At 40.2% G+C, this 27,318-nt stretch overlaps 1 protein-coding gene across 1 annotated transcript in view; it reads left to right on the top strand.

Annotated features, from left to right (window-relative positions):
• The window catches only part of LOC119725126, a 33,531-nt gene that overhangs the window by 2,780 nt on the left and 3,433 nt on the right, over positions 1-27,318 (top strand). Inside the window, exons 2-25 of the mRNA XM_038196486.1 lie at positions 7,397-7,452; positions 8,017-8,412; positions 9,086-9,225; positions 9,909-10,085; positions 10,388-10,411; positions 11,234-11,320; positions 12,011-12,154; positions 12,598-13,105; positions 13,464-13,736; positions 14,902-14,948; positions 15,165-15,479; positions 17,046-17,138; positions 18,019-18,081; positions 19,410-19,550; positions 19,787-19,914; positions 20,065-20,300; positions 21,054-21,164; positions 21,643-22,039; positions 22,958-23,171; positions 23,421-23,551; positions 24,838-24,934; positions 24,999-25,051; positions 25,660-25,821; positions 26,549-26,641. Coding sequence (XP_038052414.1) covers positions 7,397-7,452; positions 8,017-8,412; positions 9,086-9,225; positions 9,909-10,085; positions 10,388-10,411; positions 11,234-11,320; positions 12,011-12,154; positions 12,598-13,105; positions 13,464-13,736; positions 14,902-14,948; positions 15,165-15,479; positions 17,046-17,138; positions 18,019-18,081; positions 19,410-19,550; positions 19,787-19,914; positions 20,065-20,300; positions 21,054-21,164; positions 21,643-22,039; positions 22,958-23,171; positions 23,421-23,551; positions 24,838-24,934; positions 24,999-25,051; positions 25,660-25,821; positions 26,549-26,641 — 4,086 coding nt within the window. The remainder of the gene's footprint in view (positions 1-7,396; positions 7,453-8,016; positions 8,413-9,085; positions 9,226-9,908; positions 10,086-10,387; positions 10,412-11,233; positions 11,321-12,010; positions 12,155-12,597; positions 13,106-13,463; positions 13,737-14,901; positions 14,949-15,164; positions 15,480-17,045; positions 17,139-18,018; positions 18,082-19,409; positions 19,551-19,786; positions 19,915-20,064; positions 20,301-21,053; positions 21,165-21,642; positions 22,040-22,957; positions 23,172-23,420; positions 23,552-24,837; positions 24,935-24,998; positions 25,052-25,659; positions 25,822-26,548; positions 26,642-27,318) is intronic.

The raw sequence follows: 27,318 nt of genomic DNA on the forward strand, positions 1-27,318 counted from the left end.
TATGCCTTTAAACGGTCGTAACTAGGTCAAACAACATAATCACTACCGAGAGTTATGGCAAGCTTTTCACTTTGCGAAGGCAAAAAAACTTATAATAAGAACTGCTTTTGGAAACTCGGAGTATAATCATATACAACTACATAGCCAACTCGTTTGTGTCGTGAAATGCATGAGCCAGTTGCCAAGGCATTGAGCCGGTGATGTCTGAGTGACGTCATGACTACGTAATAAGATGCTCTGAGCTTGTAAGCACTATGCTGGTCGTAGGTTTTAGTCGAATTCGAGTAATTTTGTTAACATTTTTTTCATAAGCTTTCGGCATGCACTGTGCTTGCGCATGGTACTTTGTGAAACTTTCTTGAAACTTGGTACGAAATTGCCAAAACCAAAATTATTCAATGACTATAAACCTTAACTTCACATTATCAAAAAGATGTTATCTTATTTCTTATCCTTCACATGCATTTTTCGCATTCCATAGGTCGTGACCCCCGTTCCTAACACCGGTTGCTATTATTTATTAACAACAAATCTTCCTCCCTAATACCTTTGTCCCAAAATCAATACCTCTCCTTTTTTTGGCCCACGCGGCACGCCGCGCCGCCTTAATGAGTCAATATTCTCTAATCAAGACAATATTATTCTGTAACAACACGCTCGCCATAAGTGTTCCTGCGCAGGATAATATAGCTTTACGTAAATATTGCAAAATTCATTAAGTTTCGTTGTTAATTGCTAGGTAATGAATAATTTCCGTGGAGAAGTTGTCTAAAGGCAGAATTATTTTCGAAATTTGTCAAGCTTAGTTTTGGTCAATCGGTAAGGCAAGATTTGAAATAAAACTTAGCCGCAGAATTGGTCAAAATCACTATTTTGAGTGGACCTATATCAAGCACTGCCGACAAAATGAATAATCATTGTTTTCTACAAAACCCTTCTCAAAAAACTCTCTGTCATGTTTTCCATTGCCGGTACTTGACCAGAATATAAAGAAAATTGGTTTCGAAATACACTCTTAAACAAACAACCTGGTCCGATTTGACTCGGATTCCGATGTCGTATGATATTTGGACCCCTATGAAATCTGGTTTCTTTTACATGGATTCTAAACCTCACACGTGACCTGTTGCTGTCCTATTGTCTTCACTTAGGCATCCGCAATACAAGGAGTCCGTATTTCATAGTTCAATTTTTACACAACACCGGGTTGAACCTTGCCTGGTACTTTTCAGGGTCAAAATGACACTTTCCTTGGTCAACTTTTGCCAAGGTGTCCGAGTCCAAATGATCCCGGAAATTGATCCAAAGAAGCGTCATTTTTACCCAAAAATTACAATCTAAAGAACATGGTCAGACGTGACCCAGAAACCAGACTCTGTTTCGCCTGCTGATCCTTTCAGAGTCAAAAGGACACTTTTCTGAGTCAAAATGACACTTTTGCCAAGTTGTCCAAGTCAAAATGATCCGGAAAATGATTATACAAAGAAGTCTGACATTTTATCCGGAATACAAAATACACTCATATAAAAAAAAACCTTGTCAAATTTGACCCGGAAACCGGGTTCTATTCGGCCTGATATACGTTTCAAGGTCAAAATGTCTCTTTACTGCGTGAAAACGATTTTTCCAAGTTTTCCGAGTCAAGTTGACACGGCAAAATGGTCCAGGAGAAAGTATCAGGACAAATAGAACCGGATTCCGGGTCAGTTTTACCTTCTTTTTTTTTAGAGTGTAAGGTTAAAAGACTTTTGGTCACCAATTTATACTTATTTTCTCATCCAAGAATACTACAACACTTGTTGATCGAAGAAATGTGAATAATTTACAAAACAAATATCATTAGCGTTCTTGTGTGAAAAGGCCGTTCTCCTATCACAAACACCTGAAAAGGCAACGCATCAAAATTTCATGCAGGGACCAGAACGGCCTTCTCAAAAATTCATGGGTGTTTTTTCAGGTCGATGCGGAAGGCTGAATGGAAGTTTTGGAACCACTAATAACCTCTTTCCCGCAGCTGGGGTCTTCAGTTTCAGTCTCGTTCGTGTAGTAGCTGCATTGGTAGCGTACTGCCCGACGCCGTGGGGACGACGTTGGGGCCAACTTGGGGGGGGGGGGGGGTTGCCTATTCTCTTTCACACAAGTTTGCTAAGGAAACGCAAAGCATTGTGGGTATTTTATTGACATATATGGGTCAAACCCTGAAATCACTTCACAATGTTCTTTGAATTAAAAACAGCCAATTACAATATACAGGGTGAGTAAAAAAAAAGCTAAACCCAAATGTCGGGACTAATGTTTTAGTGAAGTTCTGCATGTAGCTCTTTGAAAATCTAGGATATGAAAACCCAAATCATAAACCTTTTTTTTAGTACAAGAATCATTCAAATCACTCATGTACTTTTCAAGTTACGAAATTTTAAACACAACCACCGTTTTAAAGTTCTGTCCACGGATCACAAAAAAGGTGTGCGTTCTTTCAGCAAAACGAAAACAATACACACACATCCCTATGTGATTTGTTTTCGTTTTTCCTGAAAGACCACTTACCTTCTTGTGATCCATGGACAGAACATAAAAACGGTGTGTTTAAATTTCTGTAACTTGAAAAGGACAGGAGTGATTTCAATTATTCTTGTACTAAAAGAAAGCCTACGAATTGGGCTTTCGTATCCTAGATTTTGAAAGTGCTACATGCAGAACTTCACAAAAACAATGGTCCCGACATTTGGGACTTTTGGGTTTCGCTTTTTTTGACTCACCCTGTACACCACGAAAAACCAATATTTTGTATCGGCAAGTTCCCTCGAAAATGCAATGACAAAAGAAACGACTTTCTGTGTTTTGATGTAACATTTTATCCTCCCGTTGAAAAAGGGTTACTGTTTGAATAAACAAATGGCGCTTAATGACATTTTTCGCTTTCAAAAAGTCGAAAGCATGTCAAATTTGTTTTTGGCACTTTCACAGGTGGCGTTTGAATGGGAATTTATTTAGAACGCCCGTGCTAAACAAACTATTAAGTGGATACAGTTGGTGCAAATAAACGAAATGGACGTCAAATTTGGACTAGCGGTCGGTGGTGGGTTTTTTTCCGACACCGTGCGCGTTAAAACAAACATACCAAAACGGCTTGGGTAGTTCTCAAATATTTGAACATGGGATAATTATTTATAGGGTTTAAGACAATCGTGCGTTTCAAAGCGGAAAGAGTTAGTTTGTCGTTAGCAAGCCCCAGTGCAAGCTCAGTTCAGTGAGGGAATGTTGTCTGTAAATAGGAAAAGTTGTTCGGGATTTTTGGTGCAGAACTGGATGAGATATTTGGGAATTTGCGGCAAAAATCATGTGCTCTCTTCAAGTTCTGGGAAGAGCGATTATTCCAACAACGCCGACGATAGTACACGTAAGTGTTTGTGACGACCGATTGCGTTGTTATTGTTTCCCAATTTTCCTCAACCATTTGCAGGAGATCTCCGTTGCTATTTCAAGACATTGTCTGAAAAAAATCGGGAAACAAAATTAACGAAACTATAAATTAAATTATTTTAAATGCAGAGCTCTTTAAATCATTGAACGATACACTGAAAAATTGCCTGGATTAATTTTACCCAAGCAAGGGTGAAAACTGCAACAACCCAAAATTGGGTTGTGCTTCACCCAATAATTGTTTGGGTTAGAATTTCTGTTAAATTCAACCAAAACTTGTGGTCATACCAGACTAAATTTAATTTGGTCTTATATGACCACAAGTTTTGGTTGAATTTAACAGTAACCCAAACAATTGCACTGAAAAATTGCCTGGGTTAATTTTACCCAAGAAAGGGTGAAAACTGGAACTACCCAAACTTGGGTTGTTCTATAACCAATTGTTTGTGTTAGAATTTATGTTAAATTCAACCAAAAGTTGTAGTCATAGCCTACAAGATCAAATTAAATTTGGTCCTGTATGACCACAAGTTTTGGTTGAATTTAGCAGAAATTCTAACCCAAACAATTGGTTATAGAACAACCCAAGTTTGGGTAGTTGCAGTTTTCACCCTTGCTTGGGTAAAATTAACCCAGACATTTTTTTTTTCAGTGTAAATTCATGGTAAAATAGCTTGAAAAGATTTCCGATATAATAGCGGTGTTTTCGTATTTGCCGGTAAAGCATTATTTCTCGAAATGCATTGAGACAAGAATGTCCAAACGCATTTATACAAGTTAGGTCTACGTGTTGTACGATATATTGCAATCGATCTTGAAATACGATCAGTCATCTCAAAATATTATCGAAAATTCCGCTCTGAGTAGTTACGTAAATCTCTCTCTCGATTTGACCGGTAAAAATGACTGTGTTTTCAACGAGAACCTAGACAGTACAATTCACTCTTAAAAAGTCCCTGGACAGATTGACCTGGAATCCGGGTTTCATTTGACCTAATACTTTTCCGGGCCAAAAATGACACTTCTCCTGTAATAATTTCGGTCTAATGATGCGTCAGACTTATGAGGCGTCGGACTTAGGAGAAATACAATTTATTTATTCCGCCTCATAGGTCCGACGACGCCTAAGTCCGACCCCTCATAGCTCCGACGCGTCATAAGTCCGAAACAGCGTTTGTCCATTGTCGGAATTACGATGCGTCGGACCTATGAGGCGGAATTTAAGTCCGACGCCTGAATTGAGTCCGAAATGTCGGACTTATGAGGCGTCGAACCTATATGAGGCGTCGGACTTATGATACGTCCCCCTATAGACACAACACCATCTATACCCAGAACTATTTCATTTGCATCTCACGACCGAGACATTACGTTCGGAATTAATTACCGTGTTTTGGGGGGAGTTGCGTGGGGTTGAAATTTCTCAAACCCCAGTTACCAACTATCGATCTTTTGTTCCGTCTGGGAGACAAGCGTACCCATTAAAAGTTTCTGCACCCCAGGGCATCGAAAAAAAGTAAATAAAAGTGTAGTTTCAGACAGTTATGCAAACATAACTGAGCTAGGAGGGAACCAATCGTTTAGAAACATTAAAGCCTATGGCGAAGTCTAGACTATTTTAGGGGTCTGTAATGTTTATTGATCTGGTTCGGAATATCTCTTTGAAGTTGCCGGTCCGTTGTTATATACATGTACTACCAAACTTTCATAACTGACTTTTTACGAGAGTCCGTTTTTGCCAATGACATACATTCTGAATTCGTTATTACGGATCCGTAGTTACGGAATGCGAACTGGCGTAACGGCGGAATGCGAATTCGCGTAAAATGGTTTCTTTCCGTAATTAATTTCCGTAATTTGGGTGCCGGTCACCGTCAATACGGATTAGGTATCCGTGCATTACATGCATTATCGCATGGGAATGAAACGGCCTTAGTATATCGTGTATAAGCGGTTGTTGTGGTAAATAATCTTTGCAAAATACAGAGTCACAGTGGCAACTTAAATAATGAAAGACGACGACATCAAACGATTTTGTCAAAAGTTCACGTCCCTCCAAAACTATTAAGCCTACGGAAAGGTGATTTTTACAATAGGGTTGTGGTATACAGATAAGATAATCTTTGGCTTATCTACATGATAAAATTGATGGGTTCTGCAAGGCCCATCAAAATGACATAACACACAAACAACGGAGTTTAGATGTCGCTCAGAGACGAATAGACTGGATTCGAGCCGCGCTGGTTTAAGATTCTGTAAGAAAGCTTCCAAACTCATGATGGTGTAAGAAAATTGTGACTCGAATGAAGACAAACGGGGCATTGAAGTACGTATAGCTTACTGTTCTGTCAATATTGAACACTTGGTGTTTCTGACAATGCGGTCTCTAGATCGATAAAATAAATCGATTGGGACGCTTACGGAGTCTGTATATAATGGTTGTGTTCGTACTGTTTAACTGGGGGCAGTGCGGGGGTGCGTGTAAATAAAGTCGGGCCTTGTAAATTATGACAATAAATAGTGAAGGACAGTCATTTTTGTTTGGAGCGAAGTTGTTTCGAGTAAATCATCGTACAACGTTGAACTCTTGAAACTAACTTTTTCCACGCCGCTTTGCCATCGACAGAGCTACTTTTTTTGTCTCAAAGTACATGTAGGCCTAGTAACGAAATATTAATTGAGAGAAAATTATTCTTTAAGAAGGATTTGTGACATTTTCTCAGAGACAACTTAACAAGAACCTTCGACAAAATGTATCCAAAACGAGAATCCATGTGTTGAAACGAAAAAGACACAGAGATGAAATACAAATTTGTGGACAAAACCTGGTAGATTTTGAAAAAAATAGTCAAACCGGCCGCGATTTTTTTTTCACGGTTAGAATTTGTTTTGTCGTTTCAACGACAAATAGGGCCTAGAACAAAACAGACCAGCGCGTATAGGTACGCCATTTATTATTCTTTCCTTTGAAACAAGGGTCACTAAATTCCCTACTCGAGTTTCGTTAACCAAAATTAAAACTTTGAGGTTACGAATTATATGTAGAATGATGAATAGTCTGATGTAAAGGTTCAAGGATTGTTCAAATTGGTATTTAATTTATTTTAGAAGTGTCGGTTATTATTATTATTTTTCTTCGGGATCGAGTGCACTTGACCGATGATCCCTTTAGCAAGGCTCACGAACGAGTTGTGCGGTCAGAGATCGAGAAAGCATGATAAAATATATGACAATTATTCTTCAGTTAAAATGGGCAGTACAAATTTCAATCTTATTAATTCACGTTGATGAGATGGAATTTTGCGTCAGGGTGATGTAAATCAATATAAGTTTTGCCCTTCACCGACGTATAAACACTGTATACTCGGTGTGTTACCTCGGCCTCCTAAGTTGGAAAAAAAATCACTCGGTGGGACTCGAACCCACGACCTCCTGCTTTCTAATGCAAATGTCTTACCACTCGACCACCGAGCTTGCGGGATCAATTGGCTGGTTTGAATCTCATGTACATGTAGCAGTGGGTACCACAATTAAACTACTCCTGTAAGATGGAATTTTGCGTCGGGGTGATGTAAATCAATGTTAGCTTTTGCCCTTCAACTTTCATTCGGGAGGTAACACACTGAGTATACAGTGTCTATACGTCGGTGAAGGGCAATGATTTAACATCGAGTTAAACGGAATTTGCGAAAATCCAAATTTATGTGCACATGCAAAAATCGAACTTATTAAATTTCCCTCACTGAAATAAACGAACTGAAGCTGGAAAAAAATGTCATTAACATTAGTTTTTATTCAGGAGATCAAAGCTTGATTTACTTTAATTATCATATTGGCCGCAAATCGTCAAACAAGAACTCATTCTAATATTAATTAACTCTCGAATATAAATACAAATGAATATTGGAACTGAGAATTCAAAACTTGCAGGCAGTTCGTTCATTATTTTGTCTTTTTTCCCGTCTTTGTTCAGGATAATATAGGCGATGAATCAAAGGTTACCTTTCTTCCACCGCTACCTGTGCATACGTGAGTACCTAATTAATTGTTGAGTAATTTGCAACACCCCCCCCCTTCCCCCAGTTTTAGTTTTAATTTTTAGTTTACAAATTTTAATTGGAACTGGTCGAAATGATTATTTCCGCTCACAAGAGGGCGCTGTTACATTGGCGGGCGCTTACAAATGAAGAAGAGTCGAAGAAAGTTCGAAGACAAAACTCTTGGTAGGCCTTTTCATTCATTTTCCAGAACTTAAAATATAACAAGACTATAAAGTCATTAAATCCTTGATATACTACAAACTGGAAAGTGTGTCCTGATGAAAAAAAGCAACTTTTTTTTTTACAAGAATTACATCGCCATTAGTGGTTTTGGTTTTTTGCCATCATCCTGCGGAAATTTAAGAAAATGTCCAGAAATTGGAAAAAATCTTTCATCTTTCAATTTCATCTTGGGAAAATAACTAACTGGGGGAGAAAAAAAATGGACCTTCGTTTCCTTCAAAAAGACAGTAGAGAAAGTATTTCATTTACATGGCCTAATGTTGAAAATGTCTTTGTTAGAACTCTATAAAACTTGGCATTCCACCCACAGATTGTACCAGAACCTCTTCCACGACCTCTCTGCAAGCTTCCCCTCGACGCTCCTCAGCAAAAAACTCCGCTCCGTCCAGGAGAATGACGCCTACCGCCACACCTACCTCCCCTTCGTCGGGACCGCCTCCCTCCACCCGAAAGCCTTCTCCGAGACCGAGATCCGGGAGAAGCCTTACGTCCTGCCGGCTCTCTGCGCTGGTTGCCGGGGCGATGTCCGGGTCACCGACCTCCGGGGGTTGGAGGTTCTGGAGAAAGATGAGGGAATCGGGTCAGAGGTCGAAAGTCAGGGGATTGTGGGTGGTGACGATGAAGTGAACGATTTGGTGAAGGACAGTGCGGTAACTCGGCAACCGCAGAGCGTCTGCTTTGGTTGTGCATTGAGTAGTACACCACAGTAAGTTTTCTCAAATTCAATAACTTTCTTAAGTTTGTGTTGTTTCTTAAAGGGAATATACAACATTTTGCAAACATCAAAAAACAAAACTACCAAATTATTATGAAATACCTTACTGGACTGTTTAGTATGAATGACAGTCTAAAGCATCCTGTAAAATCGTGGCACCTGGTGTGCTGTCATTTTCAAGAAAAGTGGTATTTTTGTCTCAATTTCCAAGGCTGGTGGGCCGACCAGTGTTGGAAAAAACTTTTTTTTCTTCAAACACTGCCCCCAATTTACCATATTTTGTTAGACTGCATTTTGTGTGTTAGACTGCATTGTGTTAAAGTTAACTTTAATTTGTAGTCAACATATTTATTCAACTAGTGCTTTTATTTTTATGTTTTGAACTTCTACTTTTCACCAGACAACCTTGAGTTGAATATGTGTCCTCATCATTCATATGTCCAGTTCATCTTTGTCTTTTTGACATGTCATTTTCAGATCTGACAGCATTTGTTAGAATTAAATGATAAAAAATTAATATAGTACTGACTTAAGCGGTAATTATCCCAAGTTGTGAAAGAAACTTCTGAAATAAATAAGAAACAGAAAGTTTATCAAAAAAATACAATATATTTATTATTATGAATAATATTAATTGTTCAATTGGTAATTATTTGTCCTTCAGCTATCACCATAGTAAGCCTAGGAGGATTGGGGGCGGTTTTACATTCTTCAGCAGAGAACCTGCGAGATATGTGTATGTTCCTAAGGCGGATACAGTTGCCAAGGAAACAAGAAAACCAGATTCATCGCTGTTGTATTCATGTAAGTTTTGCTCTACATAATTATGGAGTCATCTCATGAATATTAAATTATTCAAATGAGCATGATTCAGACCAGTCACAGAAGTTTACATTTGAATACAGTAGAGAAATTTATATCTTTCATAAAATTTCTCTGCGAAAACTCTCTTTTGAATTAGTGAAGACACACATTTGGCAATACATAAAATTGATGACAACTTTTTCCATTAATGCAAGTGGGTTTTCTGCCTAATTCGGTAGTTTTTCTAGCTGAAATATTTTTATTGTGGTTGAGTTATTATAATGAATTTCTGGTACTGAAACCAAGGATTCCTCAAAAGTGCCCTAGGCACCGTAACTCACAAGCCTGAAGAAACCTGTAGAGAGAAGACAATGAGAAGAAATGACAGTTTTAGAGGTGGGAGGAAAACCCCAGAAGAATATTCTGAGGAAAACCCACGGAATCAGGTAGGCACTGAAAACCCAATCCACATATTGGCACAGGCGGGATTCGAACCTGGGCCACAGCGGTGGAAGGCAAGAAAAACGTCCCCTATGTTTATCCCAAGTCACGTCACAAATTTGTTTTATTAGCTTGGAATCTGACTTAAGAATTAATAACATTTGATTGACTTGAACACAAATCCTGGATAAACTCTAGAACTTTGCAATTTCAAATGGAAATTTAATGTCTTTGTCCAACAGCTGAAGACCCGACCCTGAACGATGACCTGCGAATGTCGGTGGAGAAGCTTCCTGAGCCGGAGGGGCCGGTGTACGAGATGACGGTGCCACGGCAGAAACCAACCAAAGTACCCGAATGGATCCTGGATATGGTGCATCACCATGGCGACGGGAACCACAAAGCCAAGCATTATCAAAGTAACGTTGGAATGACATCATTGACTAAAGTCGGGATACAGACATTAATATATTTTAATTATATTTTTATTTCAATCCACTCTTTATATGGAACCTGTAGAAGATATTTTCAGTGAATTCCATTAAAAAAATAAATCAAAATTTCTTTTCTGAACTATTTATTTTTTGAATTATTAAGTGTGTCTCAGTAATGATTTCTCTAATATTAACATTTGGATCAGAATAAACGTGTCATGTTAATTATGTCATATGTCCTTGTGAAGAATAACAATGTGTTGTCATTATTTGTTTTCCCTTCGCAGATCACTGTTATGCCTGTTTACAAAGTAAGTCATGACTTGTGATTGTCTTGTGATTGGCTTGCGACTTATGATTGACTTGTGATCAACTTGTGATTGAATTGTGATTGACATGAGACTGACTGATAATTGACTTGTGATTGACTTGTGGTTGACTTTCAGTTGGCTTGTGATTGACTTGTGAATTGCGATTGGCTTGTATTGGACTTGTGATTAGCTTATGATTGGCATGTGATGGACTTGTGATGGACTTGTGATAGACTTGTGATTGACTTGCGATTGACTTGTGATGGACTTGTGATGGACTTGTGTTAGACTTGTGACTGACTTGTGATTGACTTGAGATCGACTTGTGACTGACCTGTGATTGACTTGTGACTGACTTGCGATTGACTTGTAATTGGCTTGTGATTGACTTGAGATCGACTAGTGATTGACTTGTGATTGACTTGAGATCAACTTGTGATTGACATGTGATTGACTTGTGATAGACTTGTGATTGGCTTGTGATTGACTTATGATTTACTTGTGATGGACTTGTGATTGGCTTGTGATTGACTTGTAATTGACTTGTGATTGACTTGTGACTGACTTGTGACTGACCTGTGATTGACTTGTGATTGACGTGTGACTGACTTGCGATTGACTTGTAATTGGCTTGTGATTGACTTGAGATCGACTAGTGATTGACTTGTGATTGACTTGAGATCAACTTGTGATTGACATGTGATTGACTTGTGATAGACTTGTGATTGACTTGTGACTGACTTGTGATTGATTCATGACTGACTTGTGATTGACTTGTGATTGCTTGTGATTGACTTGTGATCTCTTTTTTTGCCCTAACAGTCTTGCGCCAGCTCTTGCCAGATTACAACCCCAAGGATTTCTCTGACCGTTCCTCATCTGGAATAGGAACATCCATCATGTCCGAAGGTGAGAATAGGAATTATTCAAATATATTCTTCACAGCTCATGAATATTCATACCACAAACTCCCTTCATTGGCTAGCAACCAAGGCCACATCGAATTTTCCGTGAAGATTAAAGTGACCTAATACCATGGGATTATCTACTGAGATTTTCCGAAGAACGAGATTTAGTCCTAATCCCTGAAAGAAGTTGGATTCATACAAAAAGAAAAAGCAAAGAAGATTCAGAAAATAGGGACACGAACAAAACAAGACAAGAATGGAAATAGTGTACGTATAGTACGTTGTACCAATGCATTGGCAGGGGGTGAGATTTACTTAACAACTCTTGAATAACTGTAGTAGAAAGATTTAAAAAATAATTCAAACCCTTTGTTTGAAACATAAGTGTTTGGTGAACAAAACCAACAATACTGGGTGATAATTTTTTACAAAAAGAACAAGTTATTGAAGAAAAGGTATCGATTTGACACAAACATTGAACAAGATTGGAGGTTTTGAGGCCTTCGTTGGTTTGAAACTCTCTTTGGAAATTTTACAGCAGAAATTATTGGACATGTAAATTTCCGAGCCAAAAAAACCCCTCAAAACAAGCTTGGAATTGCTGACAGAAGAGCAGAAACTATGATTAAGTGAACTGAATTTGAAAAAATATTTGACCGTGAGGCTTGCGTTTTATGATTGTATTTTTCAGCGGCAAGGTTAGAAGAAGAAGCACGTCTGGAGGAAGAGGCTCGACTGAGGATGGAGGCAAGAGCCAGGGAGAAACGACGTCTTGAAGAAGAAAGATTAAGAAGGGAGGAATATGAGAAAGAAAGACGAAAACATCTCTACAAAGGTGAGATAAAGAGTGATGAAAAGTTTTAAATCAACTGAGAATTTACCATAAGTTTGTACTTAAGTATCAGATTTTTCATAAGATGGAATTTGCATCGGGCTGATGTAAATCAATTTTTGGTTTTGCCCTCACCGACGTTTAAACACTGTATACTCTGTGTGTTACCTCCAGAGTGAAAGTTGGAAAAAAAGTCACTCGGGTGGGACTCGAACCCACGACCTCCTGCCTTCTAGTGTAAACATACCACTCGACCACCGAGCTTGTGGGATCGGTTGGCTGGTTGGAATCTGATGAACATGTATCACCGAGTGATTTTTTCCAACTTTCACTCGGGAGGTAACACACTGAGTGTACAGTGTTTATACGTCGGTGAAGGGCAAAACCTAATATTGATTTATCAGAAGTGCAATTAATCAGATTTGTCAATTTTGTTACGTCCACAGCGCCCAAAGCCTTTCAACCCAAGAAGTCCGAGTCCAAGACAACGGATGCCCAGGACCCGTTCAGCAAGGACCGTTCCCTGGACGTCCCCAAGAACGAAGGCTTCAAAGTCCACAAATCCACCAAGCCAACGACCAAAACCATCGAGACCAAACGGGAGGAGAAAACCTGGAAGGAACCGGACAAGTTTGAGTTAAAGAAACCTGCGCCGAAGAAGACGTCGACGGAATGGAAAGCGCCGGAGAGGAATGAGCGGCTCCGCCCGGCGACGCCTCCCCCGCCTCCCCCGCCCCCGGTTGCTAAGAAACCGACCGTCCCGATTCAACCCAAGAAACGGGAACCCGCAGAGCCCATTCCGTCACTGAGGGAACCGGTCGAAGCGCCCCCGAAGAAGAAACTTGAAAAGACGAAGTTTGTGAAAACGCCAGTCAAGAAAGTCGAGAAGGACCCGTTACCGCCTCCACCCCCTCCTCCCGAGCCAGTGCGGGCCAAGACTCCGCCTCCAAAAAAGTAAGTTTTGTGCAGATTTGATCTGATAAAGTGAAAAAAACAAATTTAGAAGTATTCTAGGTTATGCTAAAGAATAGTAACACAGATTTTGTGCGAATATCTGGTTAAAAAAAAAATGAGCTGATGTAGATGCTACGAGTATACCACTGATGTAAACATTTTTGTGCAGTTTTGTACAAAAATTAACCAACGTTGTATTGTATGTAAGGTAGTACCTGATTTTGTTACAATCCTAAATATATCTGTGCTTCAGTATTTCAACACTTTTTTATTTAACTGAATTGTACGGTATCTTTCCATGTATTCTATGTTATATTCTGTTTAACTCTTACCTTAATAATTTCTTTCCAAACCCAAGAAAACCTGTCGCTAGGCCAGTTACGCCACCCCCAAAACCGGTAGAAGAACCACCGAAAATTATCAAGAAAACCAAACCGGTGGTCAAGGAAAAACCCAAACCGGTCCAGAAAGAGGAAATAATGGCCCCTCTCCCTCCGGCTAAAAAGATTGTGAAAACCGAAAAGGTGCCGGAACGCAAACCGCCGGTTGTACAAACGGAAGAAAAGAAACAGCCTGAAAAAGCAGCGGTTGTACAAACGGAAGAAAAGAAACAGCCGGAAAAAGCAGCGGTGTAAGTTGGTACCCGGTGTTCAGCATGCACGTTTTACCATCATCATCCATGCATCATTGGAATCACTGGTGCACGCTTGCTGAGTTACCATGGCAACCAACCATTCACGTCATGCCCTTTCATCGTTGTAGGGAAAAGCATCAAGTGACGATATGGACTTGAATGGATATCCCTGGCGAAGCGCTCTTTTTTTAATAGTACTGAAATCATCCTTTGTTACGATGTGCATTAATGAGTTTCAAACACAGTTCTTGATTGAGAATTGGAAGGGGCGCCCATTTATTCCAAGTATTTTGCAGAACGAACGACTTTGCCATGTTTCGCAGCGTGGGCCCAGTTTCATCACCCTGCGACTACCGAGATTTTAATAATAAATAATGGGTATTTATAAAGTGCACATATCCATCAGTATTGGTGCTCAAGGCGCTACATCATTATTACCCTGCTCATTGGGCCAATAAATACATTCCAAAAACCATCTCAGCTCCCTGGCGAGTATATAGCTCGATGCTGCCATTTCGGCGCAAACAGCTTAAATCGTAACCATCTCTGCCCTCACAGGTACCCATTTACTCCTGGGTGGGGAGAAGCAATGAGTGACAAAGTGCCTTGCCCAAGGGCACACACACAATAGCCTCGGGCTGAACTCGAACCCACAACCTGCAGAATTACCCGCAGACCACGAATTCAATGCTCCAGACCACGAGGCCACATCACTCCACATTTTCTTTCCGTGAAAAACTTTGTGCTTTCCACGGACAATGTAAGCAGTAAAGAACAGGCCGACTCGAGAATTTGGATAATAAAACCTTGCACATTTTCCACAGTGTGAATTACCGTTCCGATACATTCACATTAAATCCAAACCCATTTTGCACACATTTTGCGCACATTGACCTTGTTGGGTGCATTTTTGATCACGTTGTTTTTCGCTTGCAAATTCCACGTCATTTCTACCATCATAAATTTGCATGGAGTCTTGACATGCACATATGTAGCACTAGCAGTTTATTCACATAAATGCAAATATTTTGTAATTAATGTACAATTTTTCCCCCCTCAAACATACACCTTTGTTTTTGGCTTTTGATGAAGTCAAATTCTTTACATGCACAGCAACCTTCTCATCCACTAATAATAAATTGGTTTTTTTTTTTTTATTTAGAAAAAAGAAGCCACCACCTAAAGAACCAGCAGTTAAGCCCAAGAAAGGTAAAACAAAAACCGAGAATAAATAAAATGCATTTAATCATATGTAATGCCATTTTTTTTGGGGGGGGGGGGGGAGAGATATGTCACTGGAAATATTTTGGGCACTTTCCAATAAGACAAGTCATCATCAATCTGAAACTCACATATTTGTTTATTATGACCATTATTTTTATTTATCAATCTTTAACGAAATCGCTCTCTTCTGCTTTCCAACAGAAGTTAAAAAGGAACCAGCCCCAGTCAAGCAAGCCACCCCTCCCCCACCTCCACCCCCACCCAAAGATCCCACCCCCGAACCCCCATCAGAACCTACCCCTCCACCCCCTAAAGACCCCACACCTCCACCTACACCCCCTCCAAAGGAACCCACGCCACCCCCACCCAAAGAACCCACACCCCCACCCAGAGAGCCTACACCCCCACCCAGAGAGCCCACACCCCCTCCAAGAGAACCTACCCCGGTCGAAGTGATCCCACCTCTGCCACCAAAAGATCCCACACCACCCCCACCAGAGCCTGAACCTGAACCAGGTAAGTGGATACAAAAAAATAAGAAGAATTTTCTCATCCCAGAAATTCTAACAGCCTTCATTTTCCTTACCTAATTTAGTATTTCATTTTGCGGCAAGAAATCTTAAGTTTGCTCATAATTATTTGCATGGAAACAAGTTTTCGGTGGAAGAAGACGATTCACTTCATTTTTTTTTTAACCACCAGAGCATTGTGATGGCTATTAAATTCATAAAGTCAACATCACGAATAACAACATAAAAAAATGCTAATTCATTTCCATTCAGTTTATACATCCTTCAATCATTTTTCTTCCTCTTGGAACATCAATCGTTTAGTTCTTTCTTTTTACTTCTGAACTTTATTTTCGAAAGTTGTGGCATGCATGCATCTTTGCCGATCTGTGGAAGTTTCTGTCATTGTCGCAGAAGATTAACATTGTTGCTGAGTCCTTCACAAGTTCAGTAAAAAAGAAAATTAGTAAAGCTGTCCCGAGCTAATATGGCGCATCAGGCCGGCGTTAATTTAAGGTTTCCTTAGGATGAGACAACTGAGAATATTTCTATTCCCCCTGGATGGGATGCCAGTCCATCACAGGTTACTCCCCAGGTAAAGCCGGTACCCATATTATACTCCTTAGTTGTGAGAGGCAAGTGGGGGCAAAGTGGCTTGCCTATAAGGACGCAACATATGGCAGCGGCTGGATTTGAACTCTTGTCCCTCTGATAACAAGACACGAACCCTAACCACTAGGCCACACTCCCCCAACAAGTCTCGTCACAAGTCTCGTCACAAGTCTGGCCACAACTAAATCACAAGTTCATTCAAAACAATAAAACATGAATGCCTTTGTCACAGTTTGTTTTATCGTTGGGACTCGATAACTTGTAATCTAATTGTGGTAGATGCGTGAGGATTCAATACAGGGTGAGTAAAAAAAAAACGAAACCCAAATGTCGGGACCATTGTTTTAGTGAAGTTCTGCATGTACCACTTTCAAAATCTAGGACATGAAAGCCCAATTCATAAGCTTTCTTTTAGTTTTAAGAATCATTCAAATCACTCATGTACTTTTCAAGTTACGGAATTTTAAACACAACCACCGTTTTAAAGTTCTCTCCATGGATCACAAAAAAGGCGTGTGTTCTTTCATCAAAACGAAAACAATTCACACACATCCCTATGTGGTTTGTTTTAGTTTTGCTGAAAGAGTTGTGATCTGTGGACAGAACCTTAAAACGGTGGTTGCATTTGAAATTCCACATTTGAAAGTACATGAGTGATTTGAGTGATTCTTGTACTAAAAGAAAGCTTACAACTTTGGCTTCTATATCCTAGATTTTGAAAGTGCTACATGCAGAACTTCACTAAAAAAAATTGTCCCGACATTTGTGGGTTTTTTTTTAACTCACCCTGTACAATACTGAAGATTAGTATAATCATGCAAATCTTGCCATGAAAGTACGACTGCCATGCCAACCTCATTTTTTTTTTTATAGTTTTATGACATCGCAATTTACTCTTCATCTTCATCACTTTATTTTTCTTCAACTTCATCATTCATTCATTCATCATCTCTTATGTTAGTCACGATCAAAGACAAAAAGCCGGCAAGGCCTAAAGTTCAGCGTAAGAAACCCCCAAAACCGGTCAAGAAGACGACGAAGAAAATTGAACCAGGTGAGGTGAAACTCAACACAAACACCATCAGTTAAACCACTTACTAAGCATGAAAAGATGTAACATTTCACTGTTGACTGCTTTATTAAAGTGGTATAGTACAAATATACTACTTAAGAAAAATGAGTTGTGTTACATAATTGCGTTTTCTCAGCAATCCTTTTTGCTGTTCTTATGATTTTTTTCAGTATTTGCAAGAAAAAGCATCTCAGCTTTAATATTCAAAACATAAAAATTCACAGATCACGTTTTTGAAAAACGGCAAACGTTTCAGGGTTGCATTTTTTGGGGTCACCCTCTGCCGGTATATTCCCTTTGCCTCGCCTCAGGAATATAGACACCTCCATGGGTCTATAGTTTACTATACCACAAGTCAAAGCAGTCAATATTTCTTTGCACAGAGATAGCTGGTAAAATAATGCAAATTCATATTTCTATTTCAATTTGAAATTGGTTGAAAGTTCACTTGCTTTGATATCATCTAAGGAAATGTTCTCCTAATGCAGTCATTATTAAATTCTTTAAATTGATTTTTCTTCCATCATAAAATAATTTTCTTCCCAATATCTTGCAATTCATAACAAACCATTATCACAGTACCTACATTTCACACAATAATATCTCCTAATTTCCAATATTGCTGCTTATTAATTTCCGGAAACTAGTTTCTGTTAATCTTGTAATATGATGTAATCATCAAATAATCTATTTCAAATATTTCTCTTCATAACAACAAGAAAACATTTCTGTAAACTATTCCCCATCCTAAGCTTCTAATTATGGTGTCTGTGAACTAATCCTTTTTATTCGCTGCATGCTCTTTCTCTAATTACCTCTCGTACTACTTGCTTGGCATTCTAACGTCGCTGCTAACCGACAGAAGTACCGGCTAAATCGGAGAGGCCGTATATGGATATACCCCAAGTGCCGTTCCGACAGCCTGGTAGGTTTTGTAGCCTCGGTTTTGGATGGGCGTGCTAATTTTTTTTTAGGTTACAAGTTTGCATTTGTGCCATTTTTGCTGGTCCCAGTCTAGGGCAAGTTCGTGCAAGAACTATTGTTGACCAATGGTTATTTAACCATAGTTTGACTAAGTTAGCCTGAACTCTGTCTACCGCGGCTGGTCGCGCAACGATTTAAAGCTGGTTAGCAATAGCAATGTCCATAGCATAGTGCAGAGGGGGCCAACTTTCAACAAAAATGGCAGAAAACGAAACTGATGTGAGCGCTAAATTTAATTTTCATTGCACAGTTTTTCCACGTTAGTTTATCATTATTTCGCTTTGGTCACCATTGTACAAATAATAATGGTGATTATGTAAGCATGATGTCCTAAACTATCCACAATCACGTGTAAGTGTTTAATAATTGTGTGATATCGCGACGGCCATTTTCCGATGGTCGTGACATGACAATAGTTCGACTGAGTCCTTCGCACTTCAACATCAGTGCCCATGCGCTAGGTACTTCACGAACCAACCACTAGTTAAATGGTCCTTGCCCGAACTTGCCCCATGTGTCCTCTTTGCACCCAGCTGACTGACTGACTGACTGACTAACCGACTGTTTGTTGTGATTTAGCCTGGCTGTTCACTGGTGGAGAGAGCTGGGCAGTGCTGTTGTATAGGATTACCCCGTAAGCTGTATTCGACGGGATGCCGAAATGACAATCATAAAAAAAATTCTTTAGGTTTACAGACTTCTGAATAATTATTGAAGTGTACATTCCCAGGTGAAAAGTTCAGCTGAAGCCAGTTCAGCAGAAAATTGGCAACCAAATAAACTGGTTCAATCCAGTTCAAAACCAGTCACCTATTTCCAGTTCCACTGGTACCAGTTGAAACCGGTTACGCCAGTTAATCTGGTTTCAACTGGAATTTTCACCTGGGCTTGGTCTTAAGTTCACAGGAAGCCAGTTCAGCAGGAAATTGGCAACCGAATAAACTGGTTTAATCCAGTTCAAAACCAGTCACCTATTTCCAGTTCCACTGGTACCAGTTGAAACCGGTTGAGCCAGTTGAACTGGTTTCAACTGGAATTTCCACCTGGGTTTGGTCTTAAGTTCACATTACGTTGTATGTCATCACCTTTTTTTCTTTGCAGCACTCTTTTAGTTTAGTATTTGTCACATTTGTTATTTGCTGTTATTTATCTGATCAAATTCACAGAGCCATTTTTGTCCTCTAATCTTTGTAGCACAACATTTTGCTTAGAATCCTCAGAAGCATGCTGTTTTATTCATAAAATCATTTTGACTCCATTTTGGTTCAGTTCCAGAACCGGAAGTGTTGAAGGAACCGAGTCCGGAACCAGCCCTGCCAGAACCAGAACCAGTGGTGGAACCAGAACCGGAGCCGGAACCTGCCAAAGTTCCCACCCCGGCCCCATCACCACCCCCACCGCCCCCAAAAGGTAAAAAACAAAATAATCAAGTATCAGATTTTTTTCAAAATCAATGTTGATTTTACTGTATTTCATTTCTGTCCCCAACTAACAATGAAAAATATTACAAATTTCATTTTTTCATAATCCATTCCAATGGTTGCAACGATAGTGTTCTTTGTTGTTTATAACCCGTTGCTTGTTTTGTTTTGGCTTGTGACGGACAGAACAAATTTTATTCACAGAACAAATTGTATTTTTCACAGAACCAGAGAAGCCAGCCCCGATTATCAAACCTTCCAAGAAGACCCGGAATGCCAAAATGCCCAAGCCAGCCCCCGTCAAGAAACCCATGGCCGTCAAAGCCAAAAAGATCCCGGACAAACCAAAAAAGGTGAGTTTAATTTCTTAGAGTTCGCAGTGCTGAAATCCTCATCCCAAATTGGAGATAATATAAAACTTGTCATTCAAATTTTAAATTTTTTTTTCCATTTCACACAACATCACTAATAAAATGATTATTTCTTCATAATTCCTCTCGCAGAAACCCAAACCTTTCGTCATGCCCGTTATCGAGAAGCTTCCCGAGCCGGCAGAACCCCCCCAGTTCCCCACAACCCCAGACCCCGTGGAACCCATTGACGTAGAGGTGCCACCCTTACCCCCGGTACCCACACCGGAGCCCCCTAAGGAACCTACGCCTACCCCAGAGCCCCCTCCTCTAACCCCAATGGAGATCCTGGAGCCTATCGTTATGAAGAGAAGACGAGTTCAATACAAGTAAGTACTTCTGCCTCCTTTTATTTTTGTTGTACTCTCCAAGATTCATCTGGTGTATCTCACTTCAGTTGTGTGGTTGATCACAAGTCATAAGTAAATTACTAGTCCAGTCGCAAGTAACAGGGGATGAACGATGAGCAAAGGAATACCTTTGTCATAGTTCATTTGAGTAGCTTGCGACTTGATTTTGGACTGGAGGACTTGTGATGGTCTTGCGATGACTTGTGGTTGACTTGTGATGGACTTGTGAAAGACTTGTGATGACTTGTGATGAGTTGTGATGGACTTGTGATGAACTTGTGATTGACTTTGTGATGGACTGTTGATAACCTTGTGATTGACTTGTGATAACCTTGTGATGAACTTGTGATTGACTTATGATCGACTTGAGATTTACTTGTGATGGACTTGTGAAGAACTTGTGGTGATTTGTGATTGACATGTAATGACTTGTGATTGACTTGTGATTGACTTGTGATAGACTTGTGATATACTTAAGATTGACTTGTGATGGACTTGTGATGATTGACTTGTGATGGACTTGTGCTGGACTTGTGCTGGACTTGTGATGGACTTGTGATGGACTTGTGATAACCTTGCGATAACCTTTTGATAACCTTGTGATACATCACAAGCTTCAGAACTCTTGTCTGTGTAAAGGGGATGTATGATTTTGTTTTTAATTTTTATGAAAATGTTGCATCTGTCCATACTCTTTATCGATTGATAAATTTCCCCTCTTTTTTTTTACAGACCTAAAAAGAGGAAATGGCGTAAAGTAGAAGCCACGCCTACAGAAGCAGGCAGTCCCGAACCAGTGATGGTGGATGCCTTGGACTATCTGGCCAAATACTGCATCGTCCAGTAAGTACAACCCTGCCTGTTACTCCCTGTACTGCCCCACACCACCCAGCCTGTTACTCCCTGTACTGCCCCAAACCACCCTGCCTGTTACTCCCTGTACTGCCCCAAACCGCCCTGCCTGTTACTCCCTGTACTGCCCCACACCACCCTGCCTGTTACTCCCTGTACTGCCCCACACCACCCTGCCTGTTACTCCCTGTACTGCCCTAAACCACCCTGCCTGTTACTCCTGGTACTGCCCCAAACCCCCCTGCCTGTTACTCCTGGTACTGCCCCAAACCCCCCTGCCTGTTACTCCCTGTACTGCCCTAAACCACCCTGCCTGTTACTCCTGGTACTGCCCCAAACCCCCCTGCCTGTTACTCCCTGTACTGCCCCAAACCCCCCTGCCTGTTACTCCTGGTACTGCCCCAAACCCCCCTGCCTGTTACTCCCTGTACTGCCCCAAACTGCACTCCATATCTGTTTGTGTTTGCAGTAAACAGCGCATTCCACACTACCAGCACATCTTCCACGGTGCGCTCCGCAAAAAGGGCATCAAGGTGGAGGAAACAGCTCCCCCTAGTGTCCCCACAGTGGCCAGTCTCAAAGTCCATGACAGCACCACCGCAGTGCCAAATTCCCGAGTGAGTGCAAAGTCAGACCAGGACAACGCTTCAGTAACGACGGAAACCTCAGGTTACGCCAGCGCAGTCAATGACGATCCTATCGGGGAGGATTTCAGGAGTGCGTTCGCCGTGTCGAGGACGATCAATGAGGAAGATTACGTCAGTCCGATGAACCTCGCTGCCCCTGGGAAGGAGGGCAGCAACAGGGACAAGGTTGGAAGCGGAGGGGACAACAACAGACCAACAAATTTCTTCGGAACAACTATGGTAACAACCAAAAAACTTTGTCATTACTCTAATAAAAAACTTTGCAGGAATTTTTTACCAGCCTTTTTATTTCTAGAAACAAAACCATTACGCAAGGTATGCTGTTAAAACATTTGGAAAATTTCCTAATTTTGACGTATGATACTGTTTGAAAAAAACCCAAAAGAGGTTACCGTACTCATATTATGCAAATTGACCTGCTGAAATTTGCATAATTTCTTCTATAAATGTGTCTGCGAAGGAGCTCAAACATTTGTGACCCTCCAGCATAAAACCAGTCACTGTTTTGGAACAATTTTTTGAAAATTTTGGAAAAAGGTGTGATTTTAGGCTCATTGGAAAGGGCATTGAATAAGCTTCCAATGATGTATAGAATATGGGAATCAGATAAAAGAGTTATTTTCAGTTCCCAACGTGGGCGTCGCTAGGATTTTTCCTAGAGGGGGGCAAAGCACATCCCCCCCCCCCCAATCCCCGTACTTTTCCATTATATTCTCGATTTATCATTTTTCGAGGGTGGGCAGGGACATTTGGGCCCCCCCCCCCCACTCCATTAAATTTACAGCAATATGACTTCGCACCTCTTTCTCTTTCTGTTTTCCCCCCTTTTTTTCTCCCTTTTTTTTTCTCCCTTTTTTTTTTTTTTTTGCTTTTTGCTTTTCCAGAGGGGCATTGCCCTCCCCTCGCGATGCCCATGGTTCCCAATTTGATTCAATATTCTATGTTTTATTGGCTGTATTATAGGCTGTTTCTCAAAATACGGCTGTGCAACTTCCAACTGGTTTAGTGCTGGAGAGTCACATTTAAACGCAAAAGGGAATAGCTAGTTACTTGTGTTTTGGTCAGCATAGAATTTCCAAATTATTGTTGAATGTTTCCATCAATTATTATTATTTTTTTTTCTGTTCCCCCTTTTAGTTTGCGGCAGACGATTACATGGACAAGCTCGCCTTCCAACTGGACACGCTCTACCAGAAATCGAACGCCCTGCAGCTGAAGGTTGCACAGCTGTCGGACGAGAGGCAACGAATCGTGGCCAGTTTTGCCCGCCATGAATTCCCCGAAATCCTGAGGCCGGGGTTCGATCCGAACGCTGCGGAGAAGAAAAGTCCACAAGGCAAGAAAAAGAAAGGTGACGGAAAAAAATCAGTCAAAAAAAAATACTCTGGCCGAATTTTATTGAGCCAATTAGCAGAAAATATTTGCGTAGTAAATGTGTGTGCTTAGCAACAATATGGTGGGAACCAGTCAAGAACGGTATACATCATGTAATATTTTGGTTGGTAACCCGTTTTATTTTTCTAAGCAAATGTTTTCTGTGCTTAGCATAATTCTGACCTCAATCTTTAAACTTTTAAATTTTGTTGGTCTTGATTGTCAGGCGAGGTCAAGTTTATCTCGGTCGTTGAGGAGCTTGGCTACCTGAATCCAGACGAGGGCAGCAGACAGGAGGTCCATCCCGAGAGCGACGACTGGGTCCTGAGCCGTCTGAGTGACCAACACTGGCAAATGGTACCAAAATTAATTTTCTTACAAATTGTTTTCTTACTCATCAATTTTCATGTACATATACAGCGAACTGACTTGGAATCGACGCACACGCTTATTGGGGCCGAGGTTGACGTGAATGTTCTTGCATGTTATTATGTCCCACGCTACACGTAATCCCTGTATGCGGCAGCGCAGGCGGACTAAACCCGGCCAATTACAGGCTTGATTTCAAGTCTATAATAAAAAAGCGGGATGCTCCTAATTCAAAAGTTGAAATCAATTAATTGATTACTAGCCTTGGGCTTATTTTTTCCAAATCTCATAACTAGTACATTGCTAGAAAATTATCAATTAAATTTAAAAATCTATTTTCAGGGTGCCATACCCTTAAAGCACGTTTACACCAACTTTAACAATTACCATGTACAGTTGAGTCTCGTTCACTGATCTCTATATAAAGACTGGATAGCGGATATGCATACAACATTCACACAGTAGACTTTGCATAATGACCAATTCGCCCCCGGTCTCACGAAGATGGCCGCATATAATACGAACGTTCTACGCGTAAATACGCGCGCGTTGTATCAACAGTTGACGCGCGTTTTGGTCACGTACACATATTATGATGTTCTAAAAGGAACACATTTCCGTAGTGATAATTATTTCAAAAACGCTGAAAAAGTGATTTGCGGCATTATAAAAGTAACCACTACGTTGGAAAAATTGTAGTAAACCTTGGTCAGTTGGTCAGTGGTGGTGGCCAAAATATAAGTCAAGTGAGCCGCGACGTTACAAAAGAAATCAAGCTGTCTATAAAGACGGCAACTTGTCCTTTGTAGATCACCAGCCGGTCTCACCAATATGGCGTCAAATTCGTACATTGTGCGGCTCTTTATTAGCTATCCAGTCTTTATATAGAGATCAGTGGTCTCGTTAATACAAACTCGTTCGGACCTAGCCAAATTGTTTGTTATACCAGAATTTTGTATTAAGAGGAACATCAGTCCCATACATTGTGCACATAAATGCACAGTTGGGACTAAGGCTTAATGTTTGTTATAACCAGAATTTTGTATTAACAGAGTTTGTACTAACAAGAGTCGACTGTATTCCTCTTGTTTGGATGTGGCCAAAAAAGCCAAGAAACATTTAATACAAAATGTGTTTACTAAAACAGTATTAAAACTTTAAAACAAGGGAACATTCTGGATGAACCAGGACTATGCCTACTTGGGAAACAAAATAATTTGTTTTCGTTTTGTGTCCACTGGTTATTTTTGAATTTTTTTCAAAAATTTTTGTAGCTTGAGTCGGACCCATCAGTAAGGAAGCTGGATCTAGAGAGAGAAAGGGCGCAGGAAAAATACGACTTGACTCAGGAAAGAATTGCCGCTTTGCTCAGTAAGATATCTTCGAAATGCTAGCTAAGATTTCTCATTGTTGTTTCTTTCGTGTCTGCATGCAGTCTTAAAAAATCTGTTTCAGTATCTCTCCAGATGGGATGCTAGTCCAGTGCTGGTACCCATTTATACTTCTTGGTGGAGAGAGTCGGGTTAAATGGCTTGCCCAAGGACACAACATATGGCCAGCAGCAGGATTCGAACACCTGACCCTCTGATCACAAAATGAAGAGCCAACTATGACGTTTCGGATATATATTAAAAACTAATGTGTGAGGAGACATCCTTTAATAATCACTTCGCGCCAGGATTATTTTTGCCGAAAATTACGATTTTCGCAAAAGGCAAAATTGTCAAGCCAGTTTCTGATATGCACAGCCAAACGCCCCAAATACTGATTCACAAGAGTAATTTCAACAGTATTTGTACGATATTTCTTGCTGAAACCTCATATGTTTCAATACTCCAGGGTGTGCACTGGAGTTGTACAACAACAGGCCGTGCACAACGGCCAATTCAAGATCAACACACTGTCCGCCTCCACAGACTTCATGGACTTTGTGTGTGTGTACAAAAGGCACAAGGCATTAGCGTGTTTAGACATCACCCGGAGGCGAGTCAAGGCAATCTTGACGTCTTAACCCGCCAGCGGTGCCTGTGTATAAAAACAACCAGTGCGTGTTATCACGTCCTCCGACACAAACTGGTTAAGACTCAGTTTGTTAGATCTGGTCTGAAACTTATTTGATCTTTCTTGTAGATGAGAAAGTGAGAGCATCTATCAAGGGGAGTTCCTTGAAGCAGCAGGAGACGCTGAGCCGAGCTGCTACCAACGATGACTTCAGACGGAAGCAGAGCATCTTGTACCAGCGAATGAATCCAGTACAGGTACAAAAAATTACTAGCTGAGAATTTAATTTGAGTCATTCTATAAATTTAGGATCCAAAGTGTGACATTCTTCCTGTCCCTGTTATCTTGGCACTTTGTTATTTACGTATCATTAAGACTGACTTGAAATTATTTGTTTATTTGTTGGGTAGGTGGTTTGCTATTCATAATCACTCTTGGAGGACGACTGCATTAAGGAGTGCATCACATTAATAAAATCTTAGATGTTGGATGTACAGGGACAGGGAAAAAGTGGACCCCAAATTTATCGAATGACCTATGTAAATATTGACTGCTTCGACTGGTGTAGTGAAGCTATCCCTCTGAGCGTTCTGCTTTCCAGAGGCGAAGCTGACGAAAATGGAATGAACCATTGATCACAAAGTTGATTTTCGTGGTGATTTGTTGGCGCCGGATGTGAATTTTGGCGCAAATAAATCTTGGCATTACCCATTTTCCATTGAAAACAGAATCACTTCATATAATGAAATAATATTAATTTTTAATAGTTGTAAGTGTCCGGCAATTTTTTTAAAAAGATGGGGAAAACATAGAGCAGAATAAATAATAAATTGGAAGTCAAAAGTCAAGACCCAACATATACAACTGTAGTTGGTAAATTGCAGTCTATGATGTTCCCTTAACAACGGCAAATAAATATACATGTTGGTTGGTTTTGGTGTGCAAATAAATTGTTTATGGGATTATCTGTAATTTTTTCCTCAGAATTATGAAGTTGACGTGAAGGATCTGGAGCCGACGCTGAAACAGGTCAACAGCTACCTCATCACGGAGAAAGAATGCCAATACATCTACCACGTAGGTTGCTTTCCAAACTTCCAAATTTGTTTTGCTTTATTTCACTTTTTTTGGTTTTGTATTTTCTGTTTTCAATGTATTCATTTCTCCCTTTTTCTGTTTGTACCTATTCCAATTTTCTATTATTCCTTTTTTTTTATTTCCATTTGTCCGTTTTCCCATTTGTCCATTTTTCTGTTTCTAATTTTCATTCATTAATGCCTAAGACAGTTTACCCATTCCTATTGGTTGAGAGCCCGTCACGTGGCCGGTTTTAAATGGATGATAGAGTCGTGTCTGGCTGGTCTTTAACACTTTTCCAGTGTAACATGAAATTTGGGCTCCTATGAAATCCAGTGCCAGCACCGTTTTAGATGATAGATAGATAGATAGAGGATAAAACTTTATTAAAATCCAAAACCGGAAATTACATGTTGTCGTCTCTCACTAAATGTTGTCATCTCCTTAAAATTTTGTTATTGGTTGAACCGGCACAATCCTCACGTAGGCATGCGCAATACTACCAGTGAGTCAGTATTTCACAGTCCGAAATTTACACTTCACCGGTACATCTGCGTTGTACGCAACATCATGTGCGCCAATCTCCATATAAGGAGTTGTTTACCAAAGGGCCTAACCATTATGTAGCTAGAGGGGTGTTTTGTTGAACGAAATCATTGGAAATGTATAATTTTTGA

This window comes from Patiria miniata, unplaced genomic scaffold (genome assembly GCF_015706575.1).
Source record: "Patiria miniata isolate m_02_andy unplaced genomic scaffold, ASM1570657v1 HiC_scaffold_18, whole genome shotgun sequence".
Taxonomy (NCBI): Eukaryota; Metazoa; Echinodermata; class Asteroidea; order Valvatida; family Asterinidae; genus Patiria; species Patiria miniata.